Source organism: Saccostrea cucullata, unplaced genomic scaffold (assembly GCF_032062105.1).
Source record: "Saccostrea cucullata isolate Sc308-1 unplaced genomic scaffold, CSIRO_AGI_Scuc_v1 ctg217, whole genome shotgun sequence".
Classification (NCBI taxonomy): Eukaryota; Metazoa; Mollusca; class Bivalvia; order Ostreida; family Ostreidae; genus Saccostrea; species Saccostrea cuccullata.
Genome location: NW_026936638.1, coordinates 392,433 through 410,621, shown reverse-complemented (window position 1 = coordinate 410,621; position 18,189 = coordinate 392,433). Strand labels below are relative to the sequence as shown.

At 31.8% G+C, this 18,189-nt stretch overlaps 2 protein-coding genes across 2 annotated transcripts in view; one reads left to right on the top strand and one right to left on the bottom strand.

Moving 5' to 3' along the window:
* The window catches only part of LOC134246034 (protein unc-79 homolog), a 55,082-nt gene extending 51,636 nt beyond the window's left edge, over positions 1–3,446 (bottom strand). The window contains exons 1-2 of the mRNA XM_062728297.1: positions 3,302–3,446; positions 597–717 (exon numbers count right to left, since the gene is read on the bottom strand). Of these exons, the coding sequence (XP_062584281.1) occupies positions 597–717; positions 3,302–3,323 (143 nt within the window). The 5' untranslated portion in view covers positions 3,324–3,446. The remainder of the gene's footprint in view (positions 1–596; positions 718–3,301) is intronic.
* A 648-nt stretch (positions 3,447–4,094) lies between these two features.
* Positions 4,095–16,685, top strand: LOC134246078 (cilia- and flagella-associated protein 36-like). The gene is made up of 8 exons (XM_062728343.1): positions 4,095–4,197; positions 9,406–9,470; positions 9,598–9,708; positions 11,494–11,729; positions 11,934–12,090; positions 12,393–12,506; positions 14,762–14,995; positions 15,396–16,685. Exons 1-8 carry the CDS (start codon positions 4,095–4,097, stop codon positions 15,678–15,680), a joined length of 1,305 nt encoding a protein of 434 aa, XP_062584327.1. The 3' UTR covers positions 15,681–16,685.
* The last annotated feature ends 1,504 nt before the right edge of the window (positions 16,686–18,189 follow it).

Here is an 18,189-nt window from a genome sequence, read left to right as displayed (position 1 = left end):
ACCATCCAGCTGAAATGAACTCCACACACATCCTTGGAAGCAGCATCAATGTCAGTTTGGCTATGGTGCGACTTATAGATGCTAAGTAAAGAACCTGGTAAGAAACTTTAGCCTTGCAGTTCATCACAAAAGTATCGGTCAGATGTACCATCTACACTAAGTTTGAGTCTGTGATTAAATTATCAACATAAATTGTTGCTGCGTGATGCAGGATCCATCGAAGATGGTCATGAACTCATGGTGTTATATATTTTCTCTCTGTTGTAAGGGTGTTGTTACAATTATATACAGTTTATGCCTTAATGGGCTGTCAATCATTTCTTGCTATTAAAATATACTGCATAAAGGGTTATCCCCCCTCCAAGTTATTTTTGCCCTTTGACACTTGTAAAAAATTTAGTCTCCTTTAAATTCATTCACTTTTTCATGGTTCTGATCAAGAAATAATAGTGTTCCTTGACTTGTCCCACTTTAAATTCACCCAACTGAGAGTTGGGCAAAAGGTGCAAAAATAAAAGAGGGGATTGCACTGTATATATAATGTAGGTAATTTGTAAGCAGCTATTAAACATTACAAGCACACAAAAAATGCTCACCTTCTTAAAGTCTGGGAAAAGTACTTCAGTGTGTTTTCGATTTCAATCCCAGTGGGCTGTGGGGTCAAGTTGTTTAAAATCCGAAATCTATAGTCCTTTAGATTCTTGATCTTTGAATTGACTGAAAAGGATTGAGGCATGGATTGTGTCTATCACAATACAAAAAAAATCTAATGCACAGACATACAGAATAACTCATATTCATAAAAGACTTCCAGAGAATTAAAGTAATTAGTTTCTTTAGCATAATGATAATTGAAAGATGCCAATGTTCAGTTTTGTCCTAGCCCTGAAAGATTAACATTTTAAAATCAAGTCAAGCTTACTTTAATAAGAAAAGTTAAAGTCTAAGAACAAGTTCAAGATCCCAAGTCAGTGATTTGCAAAGGCTAAATTAGTAATGTACATGCTATATATTATCTCCCTTGTTTTTAAAATTAAAAAAAAAATATCAAATTGTTTACAATTTCACTGTGAAATGTCAAAGTTAAATATCAACAGGATCTAGGTCACGAGCTTACTAGCCCTTGTAATTTCTTATGAAATATATATACTCCAAAATTTTAAACGTTTTCCTCTTACAATTAATTCAAAAGATATATATGCATTAAGGCATTGATAAACAATTAATATATTAGGCAGATTAGAGACCAAGTGATGCTGGGCATATAGCCAAAATGATACCAAATACTCTTACTTGTGCTCCCAGAGCTCCCACTACATGAAGCAATTTCTCACATGTATATGTCTATGGGGCACCGTTTTAATATTTTTAAGGTATTTTCTGATATCAAAAATTCATTTTGTGATATCATAAATTCGAATTTTTGATATCAGAAAATCATTTTTTGATATCAAGAATTCGAATTTCTGATATCAAGAAATCATTTTCTGATATCAAAAAATCTTCAGGATTTTATGATATCAAAAAATGTAATTATTGATATCAAAAATTCGATTTCTTGATATCAAAAAATATCAGTCATTTTCTGATATCAAAAATTCGAATTTCTGATATCAAAAAATCATTTTCTGATATCAAAAAATCGATTTTCTGATATCAGAAAATGATTTTTTGATATCAGAAATTCAAATTGATTTCTTGATATATATATATATATAATATTTTTTGATATCAGAAAATAAAATAAAATGTCGAAGAAACTTCACATAAATAATGAATACTCCTTTGATCTGAGAAAATCCCGAACTTCAGTGCCAGATTTGCTTTCTACTAAAATTTGTTAATTTAAATCAGGTTTTTAATAATATTTTTTAATGGAAGAATTTAATAAGTGTTTTTGATATTTTTGGTCATATTTATTTGCATGGAATTCAAATATATTACTTTTTAGTTTTTGGGATAAATCTGAGTAAATAATCCATCTTTGTAAAAATAATCTTGTTTTAGGATCGGGTTCGGGCTACAGTAAATGTTTAGAAAACGTTGTATATTCGTTAAACACATGTTCAGACATTAAAGTGTAAAACAGAAAGAAATTGTTGTTTATCGGCAACAATCTAGGTGTGCTGTAGGTCGGGCTTAGACTTAGAATTTCTCTGTTACTCCTATCAACAGCAGCCATTAGCTTTTCCAATTGCATATTTGTCAATGTCTAAAGTGATGTAACATCACAGCTGACCAGCAAGTACTCGTTGTGTGGTCTTCAAGGTGAAGTCGGAGTTATCCATAAAGTTGGTGCTTAAGTTGTGTGTGCACAATAAATTCTTAAAATATAGTCAATAGTGTAAAAGAACGATGACATCCTTATAACAAGACAGGTCTTCAACTTATGAGAAGCATGTTCAAAAGACGACAGCATCCTAACATATCCAAACATGTCCAATTTTAAGACTTATTAGAACTCAACAAAGTTCGCAACAATTTGTGTGGCGGGAACTGAAAGTTCATAACGGGGATCATTCATTAAATCGATCGAAATTTTACTTGGTTCTTATTTTCTGATATCAAAAAATTGATTTTGTGATATCAGAAAATACTAATCATTTTTTGATATCAAAAAATCATTTTCTGATATAAAAAATTCGAATTCTTGATATCAGAAAACGATTTTCTGATATCAGAAATTTGATTTTTTGATATAAAAAAATCTTGTTTATTTTCTGATATCAAAAAATCGAATTTTTGATATCAAAAAATGTATTTTTTGATATCAAAAATTCTTCTTTCTTTTTTGATATCAGAAAATGATTTTTTGATATCAAAAATTCGAATTTTTGATATCAGAAAATCTTTTTCTGATATCAAAAAATCTTTTTTTTGATATCAAGAATTATTTTTTGATATCAAAAAATATTTTTTGATATCAAGAATTCAAATTATTGATATCAATAATTTCTTTTTGGATATCAGAAAATACCCCAAAAATATTAAAACGGCGCCTCATATATGTCACAAATTTTTCAAATTGGCATTTTGTTATTAAAGGGAGTAGCAGTTTACAAAATTCAAAGATACAAAAATTGGTTTATAAAATCATTAGAAAATACACATCCCTAAAATTATTTTTAAAATACACATTCACTAGGACAGAGGAAGAAAGAGCTACGTGATAATACGCTCTCGCATACAACCATCGAAAAATGGACGTTCATAATAATCAGATTAGTCCATCATTGCATTTGCATTCATGACCTATCGTCTGCGTCTTCTCAAAGTGCAGTCACAATATCCTTATACTTACATGTTGCTGCACGGGTTGTCATTTTCAGTTCTTTTTATCCACTTAACTTATCTAAGTTAAAACATCATATTCCTCAAACTTGTAGAAGCTCAAATTTACACTTTTCATCATCTCATTACTATCTCTCAGAATTGACCAAGGGAAATACGAAATGGGTTCCGAAAGATTGATACTGAAACTGAGGTTAAACGGTGTATCCTCAAAATGATACCTAAGATATTTTGTACGGTTTTCTAAATAACCCAAACTGTATTGAGTATCATAATCAAGTCAAGTAAATTTTATTAATAGTCGGCACATATATACAGTACAATAGAGATAACATGAGCTGTGGTAAGCTCTTTAACCGATTTTATTTTAACATATTTACACAAAGATAAAAATTAATAAAAGTATACATTGTTAGTAAAACAAAAGATAATTTAAATGAACCAAATGATTGATGATTTACAAATTTATTCCTTTATCTGAAAAAATATCATTTTTCTAACTAATGAAACTCTTAAATAGCTTCTTTTTTTATTTTATATCTAAGAAAAAAATTGCTATAACCCTATGAATATAACAAGAATAAGAATATTTAAGTACTTTTGATTAATCAGCAAAAGGATCGTAAATTACAATTAGATATTGAGTATCTATTGAGTTGGTCCCTTTTAAATTATACTGAATCAAGTATAGACACGACTAAATTTTGAGCAAATTAATTTTTTCCGATGTGTATTCAAGGTAAAGTCTAGAGAATTCCGAATAAAATCCCTAGAAACGCGAGACTTGGCGTCATTTTGTCAAGATGGCGAAGCGAGATGATTGGGTCTACGATGAACTACTGTGTTTCTTGGGAAATCCTTTCTTTCAAGTCCCAGTTTTAACTTTTATGGAATCAAAATGTTTAAGTGAGTATTTTTTCACGTTATTGGTGAATGTTTATTTTATATAAATGTGTACAAAGAGAAAGTTCATGTATGTCATTGCTATGCATGCCAATGCTCGACATCGATTTTTATTTTCACCTATTGCAATATCTCCACTAGATCTACTCTTAGTTTCTCACACCTTTGATTTTTTTCTGCGTGGATGGATTGTAAAAGAAGGCATCAGAATTTTACAAATGTTAATAATATGTTGACAGTTAGCTAGGGCGCAGATTTCTATTTAATTTTGCCTATTTTAGTTTGGTCTCATCAAACAGCATGTGACGTTTGCTACGTCTAGACTCTGACGTCACAAGACGTTGTATGTATGTTGCATTTATAATACTAAACCGAAGTCCGGTCAGTGGTAATTTTAATTTAGAACATTTAGCAGCTAATTATGTAATTTTTTCTCCGCTATTAGGGATTATTATTAATCTAGCTATTAGGGAAAACTACCATTTCTGGAGAAAATGGGAAAATCAGCTGGGGGTCTGGAGACCACCCCAGATCCCATGCGGTGCAGGGCAAGCACATTTGCGGGACCCAACTGAATTTCATCATGTAAATGACCATTTTGAGTGCATAAAATAGCATAGTAAAATATGAATTGATATATTCCATATCTTTTGAACAGTTTTTCTTTAAATTTCCACTTCTTATGAAGGAAACAAATGATTGCGCCCATGACAAAAGGGTCCTTATGGCATTTTTGCTAAAACAGAGAAATAACGTCATAAAGATGTGACGTTGCAGACTGACGGTGAACTTCGACACAGATTTTTTTTAACCACGTGTTTTGACGTTTGACGCATCCAGAGTTTTCATTGCTGTTTCCAGCATGTGGAATTTATTTTCATCGTTAAATTAATTGAATCAATATCTGAATCTTCTAATCCACCGATTATAATAGATATAAATAAAAACATTTAGAACTGGTTTCTTAACAAACATTATTAAATACGTCTCTATAATACCAATAGTTTTCCTACATAGGTGATTAAATGTATAGAAGCTGTAGACAAGGTGTTTTCTGATCATAGGATATTGAACCTTTACACGCTAGATAAATTTTATTTACATATTTATACAATTTTTAGAATACATCTTAGACAGGGTATGTCGAAAAAAATATTGCAAAGGAAAAATGTCTTCCTACTTCTTTGAGATCCGCTCCACCACTCTCAAATACACATCAAGATCGCGTCGATCACTTGTAAACATTGATTCATCGGTGCATACTGCTTAAACTGTTGTTAAATTGTTTGTACAAATGTTGAAATTAAACATACATCTTTTTTACAAATCTAGCAAGAATGTGTAAGAACGATAGTCAAGATTATTTGTATTTTCTATAAATAAAAATAGGAGAGATAACTCTGATGTCAACAATCGATGTAACAGGGGTACCAGGCAGGGACATTCATTATTTTAACTGCGTACTTTTTCACATTTCAGCTGCATGTTCGCATGAAATTTCTCCCGTATTATAAAAGAGATATTTTATGACCAAATAAAAAAAAAAACTTTTAATCGTCATCATAATCATGCATTTTTAAATAAAAAAATATTGTTGTACTTTGGGAATAAGGTTAACTTAAAAACAAAAACAAAGAAGAAAAAAAAAAAGAAAACTTCAAAATTGAACAGACTTTAATTTTTTTTCAAATCTCTTATCTATAGCTTTTTTTTTTTTTTGCAGGAAATAATTTCATGACGAATTTCATTTAAAAAAAATAATACACATGTAAAGGTCTACCCTATAATCAAGATAAAATAAATTAAAATTTAAAAATGTTGTTTTGTCTTATATTCTTGTTGCACAAAGACACTTCAATTTAGAGAAATTAAAACAAGCAAAAAACATCCGAATGAAAAAAAATGTTCTTAATGTTCTAACTTAAATAGAGCTGGTCAAGTAAATCTGAGAGAGAGAGAGAGAGAGAGGAGAGGGTATATAGATAAAAATATTTATATTGAATCTATTTATCTAATATTGAGAAATGTGAAACTCTATTGAAACAGATGAGTTTTCAAAACAAATGAAATAATAAATGAAAGAAAATATCAATTTTGTTCTCTAAACTATATATACATGTATAGCTATTTATTTTCAAGATCTCCAAGTTTAATATACATGTAACTCTTTGGTACTTACGTGTTGTTGTTTTTTTTTTCATACGGAGTTCAAATGTTTTAAGCATTATCTGCAAATTAATTCTTTAAGCCATGCCAAACTTTGTCTTTCATAAAAGCTCGATCAGCATTGAATGTCTCTTAACAGATCAATTATCATGCTAAAAACTCAATCATCACTGAACTTCTCATTGCAGTTATCAGTGTGGAATAATATATTGTTTAACCTGCCATCAAATTATGGATAAATATTATTAAATATGCTCAAAAAATATTTATTTGTTTTGGTTGATAAAAAAATCTTTATAAGTTCAGGGTCGGGTTTTATTTCTACATGTAATTGCTAACAGAAAATAAAATTCAATGCTGAAAATACATGACATATAACGGCAACAATATGCTTGCATTTTGTTTTATTTTGGCTGCAGTGCAGGGGATTGAGGTGGTGGGGGGGGGGGGGGTGCTTATATATATTTCCGTAACATGTAGGCTTTACAAGACTTAGCATATCCAAGCTTCTGGCACCAGGCACGTAGCATCGTTTTTGAAAGTGGGGGGGGGGGGCAGCCAGAGAATTTTTTTTACTTCCCTGAAAAAGTTGACAGGCAAAAAAAAAAAAAAAAAAGGTTAATGTTGCACAAAGTCGAAAATCCTATTTCGTGGGGAGGGGGGGGGTTAGAGGCCAATTTTTTTCAGTACCAATTTTTATACTATGTTTTCCGTACATCACAATAGTGGGAGGGGGGGGGGGCAACCAGACTTTCAATTATCAATTCCTATAGTATAAGTAAGGTTGGGGAAAAAAGTGAAGGGCCAGCCCCCCCCCCCCCCCCCCCCACACACACACACTGTGGCTACGTCCCTGGGCACGGGACCAGAATGGAATTCATACTCTTTAAAACTCACTTTATAGAACAAAATTAGAAAACAACATTAGAATGAAGGGGATTTTTTTTTAATTAGGTCATAAATAATATGATGATTTTCTAAGATGTTTACATCCCTACATAAATCTGACATTTCAAAGCTCAGCCAGTTCACAGAAAATTTTCAGGAAATATATTATACAAAACAGTCATATTCAACTGACTGTATATTTAGGCATAAACAATTACATGTTATTAATCTTTAACCCACCCCTACCCTAACAAAAGCTATACATATAAACCGTAAATGGCATCTTTGATTTAATTCTATGGGTGTGCTTCTAAAACCATCCATTTCATAAAATAAAACCAGATTTTTTAATTTTAGGGTATCATTATATACATGATTAACAATACTGAATTCATAGCAATTCAGTTCCAGGCTCATAGTGTTTATGATCGCTGTGCGATTTTGAAAATGACAATGCTCAGAATTAAAGGTACAAAAATAAAATGAAGAATGATAGGCAGCATTATTTCAAACCTAAATAAAAAAGTGAATCTTCAAGTTGTAGGGTTAATGGTACTGGGTGCACCTAAAACTTTTGAAGTAAAAAAAATATTTTTTATTTATTTTAACTCGTGTTCACAAGAATTGTAAGTTTCTGCCATTTAGATTTTTTAACCCCCCCCCCCCCACCCCCACCCCCCTTCACCAACATACACATAATCCTACAAATGTTAATCCTGGGTTTATCTATTGTGTAAATGTTGCGGATTATAACTCATTCATTTGTTTGTAAAATTTCCACCTTTTGATTGGTTAATATTAAAATATTTTTACTGCTAAACTTAAAAATATTTCGTGTATCCTTTATATTCTCAAAAAAGCAGTGTCATTATTGACCCAATGCAGACAGACAACCTTATACTCGTAGATGCAGTGAATCAACCGAATTTCCTTTTTATTTACTGTCTATTGCATTGTGTATCGTAATTACATGTTACATGTACCACACTTCACAATTTTTCTGTCTTTTATATAAAATTTAGAAAGAAAGAACAATCAAATAAATTTTCGCTTCGCAGTAGCATTTAGGTAGCGTAATGTTGCAATTTTCACATATATGGTAACTAAAGATATATCGTTTATGCTGAAATCTTGACCTATCGAGAGCAATGTTTAAATTAAAATAATTTTCAAATGAATTCTACAGGCTTATCAAATGACTCTTGCATGGATTACCAGTAAATATTTTGTTTGAGAAAATAATTGTTTAAAAAAAAAAAACAAAAAAAAAAAATTAATGGATGTTGCCCGCTGTTCAGGTTTCCCCCTGGTGTCATAGAAAAGTGATATGTAAAACAAACACTCACTCATAATACTATACACCACTGATGAATCCATAATATATATAACTATTAAATAATTATTAATAATTAAAAGAGACAATGAGATAAAAATAATGTGCATGGAAAAATATCAAATATTATACAACTATTAATCACCGTAGTAAAATTACAGAAGAAAATCATTTAACGTTCACTCTGAAAACGTTTGACGTTGTTGAAAAACATGACGTCATTATTAACCTGTTAAAGTATATTTGATAAAAATGAAGAAAAAACCTACTTAGAGTAGACGTAGGACCATAAAAATTCATATTTGACAACTTCTAACCTTACTCTATCAGAATCCGTGAAAAACTCAAAATGCATAAAAATTGCCATAAGGACCCTTTTCACATGGGCGCAATTCTGAAGATATATAATTTGGAAAAAGGTCTGAAGATATATAATTTGGACTCTAATTATCCATGGCAGATACATATATAACATGAGAAGGCATAGTCAGAACAATGAGACTAACAGTTAAAATATGTCTTATATAGTTGTAATATAGGAAAGAAATCAGAGTACATGTAGATACACTCTGAAATGATTTTGAAGAATATAAAAGGAGTTGCACTGAAAATAACTGAAAAATTTTCTCAAAATTTTTCCCAGGAGCTGTTGTTTCCTTGAAAAAGCTCAAAGTTGCAAGATAATGATATGCCCGGACTTATATTGATTTAGCAAGTGAAATGAAAAGCAGTTGCTATTTTTTATCTAAGATTTTCATAATCCTTTTATCACTTGTGATGTTGGGTTCAAGCTTATATAAGTATATGAAGCTGTTCAATTTCAGTTTTTGATCCAAGTATTGAAGACAGTGAGGAATACAAGAAAGTTCACCAGGAATACAAAGCTATTGTAAGTTTTATTTGCGAAATAAGGAAGGGCAAAATGAGTTCTTGTCGTTCTTTTCCATAGACTTAGGTCTGGAGACTTCTACTGATTCTAGGGAAAACTTCAGATTTTAAATTCTTTGTCTAAATAGATTCAGAAGTTGCTGGACGCCTTCATAAAAGATACAGGTATAAGCCATGACCAGGTCATTAAAGCTGTCCAAGACATGAACAGGAGAAAGGAAATCAAAGAAATGTTCCAGGTAAGTATTTATAGATAGTGCATTAACTCAGGTTTTGAAAGTAAAATCCCAAGAAGAAGCCCCCCCCCCCTCCTCACCTTTCTCTAAAAAGTTTTGAAAATTGTTTGATTGTCATTTCAGAACAAGTTTTTCTTACACCTTTTAGGGATTGTCATGATATTTTCTTGCAAAATTCAGATTGAAGTATTATTAATAGAATACATGTACTAGTTCAAAGTCCTGTAGTGAAGTTATTTCGCAACCATAATTTATTCCTGGTTGAGCAATTGCGCTGTGTCAACCTATTTCCTTAATCACATTTATTGATTAATTATCTGACAAAAAAATCAGGGCAGTATTGCTGCTGATTTCATGGAAGAGAAAAAGTGTAGATCTAAATATAAAGAGATGATCAACACATTATCCAAGCAGTTTTAATTTTAATATCTTATTTCCCATAAACTGTTTTAGTTTGCATGCATTCTAACATTTAAATTAGAATATACTGTAGAAGTGGAAATTTTAGCAAGACGCAAATTTAGCGATTTCTCCTTAAAAATTGGTACTTCATTTTTAGCAATAATTAATTTTAGTGATTTTAAAATGCTCACTTAAGAAGCTATAACAAATAAAACCCAATTAATTTTTAGCGATATTCAATTTTAGCGATCACAGCACCCTCGCTTATAATGCCAAAATAAAATGGTCGCTAAAATTTCCACTTATACGGTAATTATAATTTATTTTCATTGAAATTTCCAATTTATTAAGATATATTGAAAAATTTTAAACAAATATATGGTACCCAGGGTTAGCATAGAATTATATGCATGCATTGTAATTCTCTCAAGGTAAATTTTGTGTATTGAATTTGAAAAGCAGAAAACAAAATAGAAGGATTCTGATATCTATAGAAATAACAGGAGATCCAGTATTTCATGTTCAATTAAAGCTAGTTGGATTTTGTAATTTTTACTATCCTGCTAAGTGCAGAGTCAGCTTGGTAAAATGAAATTTTATTCCTCATTTCATGGCCACCTGATGACTAGTTCTGTTACAAATTTAGCCGCTTCACTGCCTCTAGTGATACTGACAAAGACAGTTTATATTGATTTCTGAAGTAATCAACCTAAGTAGTATATTCATGAATACCAGAATATAAATTAATCTTAAATTGTACATGATGTGAATACTTCAAATTATCTGGGGCAACTTAAAATTTTTCATGATAGTCATTAAAGGTGGCCCTTGCTATCTATTCATATTCTCTCTCTCTGTATTTTCATTAAATCAATATCCTATTTAATAAACAGGGAGAAATGGAGTACTGGCGAGTAAGTGGGGCACTTGTGTTGAAGACTATTACACTATATAAAGATTGTAATTTTTATGGAAATGAATTTAAAATAAAAAATAAGCTCAAATGCATATTTTTATTTTTTCGTCACTGATTTATTTTGATTGACCTCTTCTCACCACCTTAAAACCAATTTTTTTCTTTGTATGCAACATTCTAATCCCCACACATTTAAAAAGTTTGAGTTTGATTAAAAATGAATGTCATACAATTCGAGTCTGATTTGAAATGATGCCATACATGGATTCCACTTTTTACGATTGCATTGAAATTTACACCTAGACTCCCCCTTAAGAAAAATAAGATGTGGGGTATCACCATGTCCATTTGTCAAATTGATATCTATCAACAATTGTAAAATAGATCTAAGATAAATAAAAAAAATGAATGGCTTAGATTCAATACTGTTGACTGAATTACTGTATATAAAAATGATATCTGTTTTACAGAGCCTGTTTGAGCAGTTCTTTGCTGCTGAGGACTACACCATTTTTGTTCGACTGATGGTTCAGAAAAACATTGAGTTACAACAGCAGGCTCTAGCCATGATCATGCAGATGCAGGGGGCTCTCCCTGAAAGCCTGAGTGAGGGGACATCAAAACCCTCTACATCCGCACCCCCTGCCCCCTCCAATGAGCAGTACGGGGCACAGAATGAGGAAGAAATCCTGAAAGCTGTTTTAGAGTAAGGCATAATGCTTCATTTTATAATCCAGTAAATTGTAACAAAAATATATTTAAAAAAAAATTTAAAAAATCATCTGAAAAGAAATTAAAGTAGCTAATGGTACTAAAAGTTCATAATGTTATGATATTTTCTGAGGAAATATATTGTCATTAAAAAGTGATTTTTGCAGTCCAATAAGCATTTTTTTCTTATATATATTAGACAGTCCAAAAGGGAATATGAGGAAGAACAGAAGAAGAAAAAGACAGTGGAAGAAGAGGAGATGAAGAAGGAGATGGAGAGTCTGATAACGATCTCCAAGGTCGAACATTCCAGACTGGAGGAGGAGAAAAGTAAAGAGAAAACCAAACTAGACCAGGTCAGCAGGAGATGACAGTGTAGTTTTTTTTTCCTTCAGTCTATTGGCATTGCTCTTTAGCTCAGATTAACTATAAGTGTATGTCAGAGAAAGCTGATGCTACATAACTGACTCTGGTCATTGCTTGCACATTTTTAAATAATTTGTTTTAAATGTTTCCACTTTGATACAATTTTCCATTTAATCGGTCAGAACTAGGTCATCTTGTAGTTATCCAATTAGTAATTCATGTATTTGATTGCCATCCACAGTCAATCTGCATATACATGTATATTAGAAGATTTGTATTCACTGCATTATAGGCTTTGTTTGGGATGACATTAAATGAATCGGCTCCACAAACCAGTGCATCTAGTAAACCACCAGCAGGAAACACCAAACCACCACCAAAACCACAAACAGACCTCAAGTCAGCGGTAAGTTTTACATCACTAATAAACCACCACCACCAAAACCACAAACAGACCTCAAGTCACTGGTAAGTATTACATCACTAATAAACCACCACCACCAAAACCACAAACAGACCTCAAGTCAGCGGTAAGTATTACATCACTAATAAACCACCACCACCAAAACCACAAACAGACCTCAAGTCAGCAGTAAGTATTACATCACTAATAAACCACCACCACCAAAACCACAAACAGACCTCAAGTCAGCAGTAAGTATTACATCACTAATAAACCACCACCACCAAAACCACAAACAGACCTCAAGTCAGTGGTAAGTTTTACATTACTAATAAATAAAGGAGACTAAACCACCACCAAAACCACAAACAGCCCTCAAGTCAGCGGTAAGTCATCACATCACTAATAAACAAAATAGACAAAACAACCACCACCAAAACAATAAACAGACCTCAAGTCAGCAGAAAGTTTTACATCACTAAAAAACAAAATAGACAAAACCACCACCACCAAAACCACAAACAGACCTAAAGTCAGCGGTAAGTATTGCATTACTTATAAATAAAGGAGACTAAACCACCACCAAAACCACAAACAGACCTCAAGTCTGCGGTAAGTTTTACATCACTAATAAACCACCACCACCAAAACCACAAACAGACCTCAAGTCAGTGGTAAGTATTACATCTATTCACTAATAAACAAAATAGACAAAACCACAACATGTACATCTCAACATGGTCAAGTCAGCAGTAAGTACATGTATTACATCAGGAATCAATAAACAATTACCAGCAAAACCTCCGACAGATCCAGTGGTAAGTATAAATCACAAATGAAAGCTGAAACAAGAAACAACTTCTAGCAATACCCCAGAACAGGTTTCAAGTCAGCAGTACAGGTATGTAAAAAATATCACTTTAGCTTGTAAATGAAACACTTTAAGTCTATTTGCACAAACACATATATTTTTCAAGTCAGCACTTACTGGTGCAAACTTGAAAGTTTTACAAAATCAAGATAGCAAACTACAGGTGCAAGCAGGAAATAATGTGGAAACATGAAAACCTAAAACAAAACTATGTATGATCTGATAAAATAATTATTATGAAATAAATGTCAAGTTGGAGTGGGAATATTTTCCAATCAAAGGAGCTAATGAAATGGTCATGATGCCTGTGTGAATTTTTTCCATCCTATACTTTTCAGTATCTACTACTAACTAGTAATGGTTACCCAGTCAGTGAATGCTTAGTAATCCAATTCTGGAGAATCTTTATCACTTTATTATCACCTCTGACTGTCAGATTATGTTCCCCATTTTCCTCAATGTATTGATGCATTTGTGGGATTTTTAACTTGGATTTGCAGGAAGCAAAGAAACAGGTCTGCTTAATATGTTAATCTGTCATAGATCACAAAGCTGTGAATTAGCTAGGTAATGTACCCTATTAGGTATTTCATGTATTGTTCTGCACATAATTTGTAATTGTAGAAGGGAGGTTGTTTGCCTGCATGTTTGTTTCAGCATCAAAACTATAAACATATGGTTAGGTCATGCATTATGTTTAAAAATTGTCAGGTATTGTTGAAGTACAAGCACACTGACACAGAATGAACGAAACATATCATAATAAATGTTAAGCATTTTGAGAATTTAACTCTTGGGTGGGTGTACTTAGTGAACACAGAAAATAACTCATTCTTCCTGTTGATATTGAGATTTTAATGTTTTTTCCTTTGATTGATGATGAAGTAAATTTTCAAATCTTTCTTTCAATTTTTTTAAGCCTTTTTTAAAGATTATCTGTATCATTTTTTATGCAATCCAATTGAGAAGACTCCTAGTGCAAAATGATCAAAAATCAAACTTGCTTACCTTTTAATGTATATTATTAGCTCATCTTAGTTGAAGCTAAATTAAGCTTTTCTGATCCCCCATAGCCAAGTGTCTGTCTAACTGTCAAGTTGCTTGTTCAGCTGCTTTAAGCTCTCCATCCATAAACTCTTCACTATTTTTCTTCTTTAGAACAACTTGTCCAATTGTAATTTGTTGGTACAAGTCTTCGTTATAAGTTGTTCAAATAACAGAACAAGCTCCCTTTCAAGGGGAGATAATCAACAAAAGGCAAAAATATGGTTGAGTCATTTGTACCTCTTGTTTAATGAATTTGACATTTATTTAGTTGATCTGTTTGTCTTGCAAACTATAAAGAAAAGGCATATTTCATTAATAGCTATTTATACCATATTTTTAGCCTAGTATATCAGTGACTCCTGCTGCTCCCCAAAGTGCCGCACCCCCTCCTAAACCAGCAGAACCTGTCCCTGCGGCTAGTGTCACTGCAGCCATCGCCTCCCAGAAACTACCAAGTGTCGGTCAACAGAAACCGCAGATGTCGAGTGCAGAGGCTGCAGCTAACTGGTTAAAACAGACAGATGACACGCCCACTTCAAACAAACCTTCCACTTCGGCTGTCCAGGCAGCTGCTGTGAGTACTGGGATCTGTAATTCTGCTTTGTGTATTTGTGTTAGCTAGGTTCTTCACTGGTTATATATTTTTTTTATTAAATTCAAAGTAATTTAGATACAAGGCCATTTGAATTGGAAAGGTAAGATTACTTGTGAAACATGCAAAATCTTGATCAAAATGACAGATACTGTAAAATTGCAACAAGAATTTGTCCATTTTTTCTATGTTTACTGTTTAGTGGAATTGCAGAAACGTTAAAAATAGCAAAAGATACACTAGATTAATTATCTAACTTTTCTGTATTTGAACAGCTTAAAATTCCAATCACAAGGCATTTGTGGAGAAAAAATTATACTTATACACATGAACTTAGATCTGTTTCAGTTAAGTAATAATTTTTTTTCATTTTGAAATACAGGCAGCCATGTCAAACATGAACTCAGAAGAACTAAAGAAGAGACAAGAATTTTTGAAGCAACAAAGAGACAAATTGCTAGAAATGAAGAAAAAGGAAAGAGAAAAGCAGTTATTAGCTGCAGAAAAGTCCCAACCAAAACGTCCCGTGTCTGCTCGCATGGCCAAATCAGCCATGGAAGATGGAGTGTCAGAAAAATCCAATAAACTTAGTCCCGAGGAGGAGAAAAAGATGGCCATGAGGAAAGCTATAGCTGATCGTCTGAAGGCAGAAATGCTGGGAAAATAGTGCATAATGATAACAGTGACCGATATGGTATCCACAAAACTTAAATCTGTATTACTGTATACAAGGGAATTTTTGCCCCCATTCTGTTTTCATCCCTTTTACTTTACTCGCAGGTGAGTGAATTTAAATGGGGCGAATTCAAAGAAAACAGTATGATTTCTTAAACATAACTTATTAAGCACATTTAAATTGGGGCAGAATTATTTGCAAGTGTGAATGGATGAAAATAACAGGGGGTGAAAGTAACCCTGTATACATGTATTACTGTAAGGTTTTTATGAATTTGAAGAAAAAAATTTACAATTTTGTGGTCCCAGATGTGAAAAGATTTGAATGATGAGTACATATCTAGCAGTTAAAGGGAGGTAAATGAATTTGAATTTATTTATTATGAGAATTATCATGTTTGATCAATATAATATACCTTGAGTATACAAGTTGTGATGAAATGTTTTAGTTTATGACATCATGTGTTCATGTATTTCATTAAGATTGAAAGTGTCATTCAATATTGTGCATTAATAAGGTATAAATTGAAAATTTCAGGTGATAAAAGCTTAAATGACCCTTTTTAGAGAAGTAGAAGTGACCTGATGACACGTTTCAAATTTTAAATTCATTATTTGTATTAGTTTTTATCATCAATGTACTTCAGATGGGTACCTATGCTCAAACCCTTTAGTTCTGTCAAATTATAGTATTTCTAGGTTGTATTATGTATGTTTTTATGGCAATATATCTTTCATCTTTAAGTTGGGGATTATTTTTAAAGAATATGTGTTTATAGATATACGGCATAACACTGTATATGGGTTTAGAGGTTGTATGATTTTTGCAAGTACATGTACATGTTTTCCATTTATCTGTGACAGTTGCATTTTAGAAGAAGTTTCTGAATTCATTCAGTTAAGAACTATGATAGAACACTGTATTACATTGCTCCTGTTTGTATTGGAACTTTAAGGTCTGGTTGTGAAACTCCCTCTACTCCAGTCAGTTTTCTCTTGACCTATTTCATTCCAAGTTTCTCTGATATTCACTTACCAATTTTGTAAAATCAAAAGGGTGCAGTGCATTAATTCCTTAGGCCGGGGTGCTTCTGCCTTCTGGAAAATCTGTTTTTATTTGGGGAAAGAAATTTAATTTTATATCATAACCATGGTATTTGGACAATATTTTAAGTTGACATTTTGAATCTGTATTGAGTATTTGTGTACATACATCAATCAATGCACAATGCTCCTTAATGGTTGCAGTTTTACTGAAGTGGAATTGATGTTGACTTTTTTTTCCTGCACATATCAAATCATTATTTACAAGGATTTACATTTACCATTGCTTCATTTTTGTTCATTTACATTTGAACTAATGTAAAATTTTGAGCTTGAAGCAGAAAAGTAAGCCAAAAAAAAAGCAATTTTACTAATATGAATTTGCTTCTTCAACAATACAAACTCTGAATTTTTTTCTGACATTTTTAAAATTTTTGTTTTCCTGTGATTTGTGTAATATGGTGCTTTTTTTTGCCATTATGTTATCATGTCATACATAGAGCATTGGAGGTTGTATTCTTTGTTTATAGTGGCACATTGAAGAATGAGTGGTTCACATTTCTTGATTTGTTGATTACTTTCAGACTTCAGTTTACCTGACAGACAACTAGAAAACAAATATTTGTCATGTGACATTTGGTGTGTGAATTATGTAAACGACACTTTAATATTTTTCTGAATGTGTAAATATTTAAATTTTATGTGAGAATCATTATATCATAATTAAAATTGCTACTGTCCAAATGATGAGTAGTGTAACAGATAAATTCTTCAGCTTAAAATTTTCTCATTTTTATCTTTATTATATACATGTATGTTTATTTCGCAATCCAGTTGCTCTGCTCAAATTAGAATGATGCAATGTAATCCAGAATGCTATAAACATTAGAAAAATGCTAAATTAAAGTTAAACATTCAGTAATCTAGTGCATTATACAATCTGTTAAGGTTCATAAACCCTGTGCTCATTCATATAAAATGTTGCTTGAACCTAAGTGATTTTCCAAAAGAAATGTATTTTATAAGTAAAATACAAACAACTATAACATAGCTTGCGGGGCAAAATTGGACAAAAAAGACACTTTAACTTGGCAAATTTATAAAGGAATAATAGACATTTATGTCATTAAGAGTTATCCCTCTTATCAGAGTATCAATGTACCTTAAACATGTAAAATTGAGTCTCTTTTTAAATTGTAAAAATCCTATTCTAGATTTTGAATGAAACAAAATCTTAAGAATTTTATTTGTCCAGGATGGTTTATTTACTGTAGCTGTACAAAACTTTGTGTGAATATTTTGTTGCAACATTCTTAAAAAATTCTGTGATAATAAACTCAATTGAAATATTTTATGACTTGTCATTATACATGTGCACCCTTACTACTGCATTTTTACATCAAACATCAGTCCTTGAATAAATCATACCTGAGTCATTTTAATTGTAAGGGAACAAA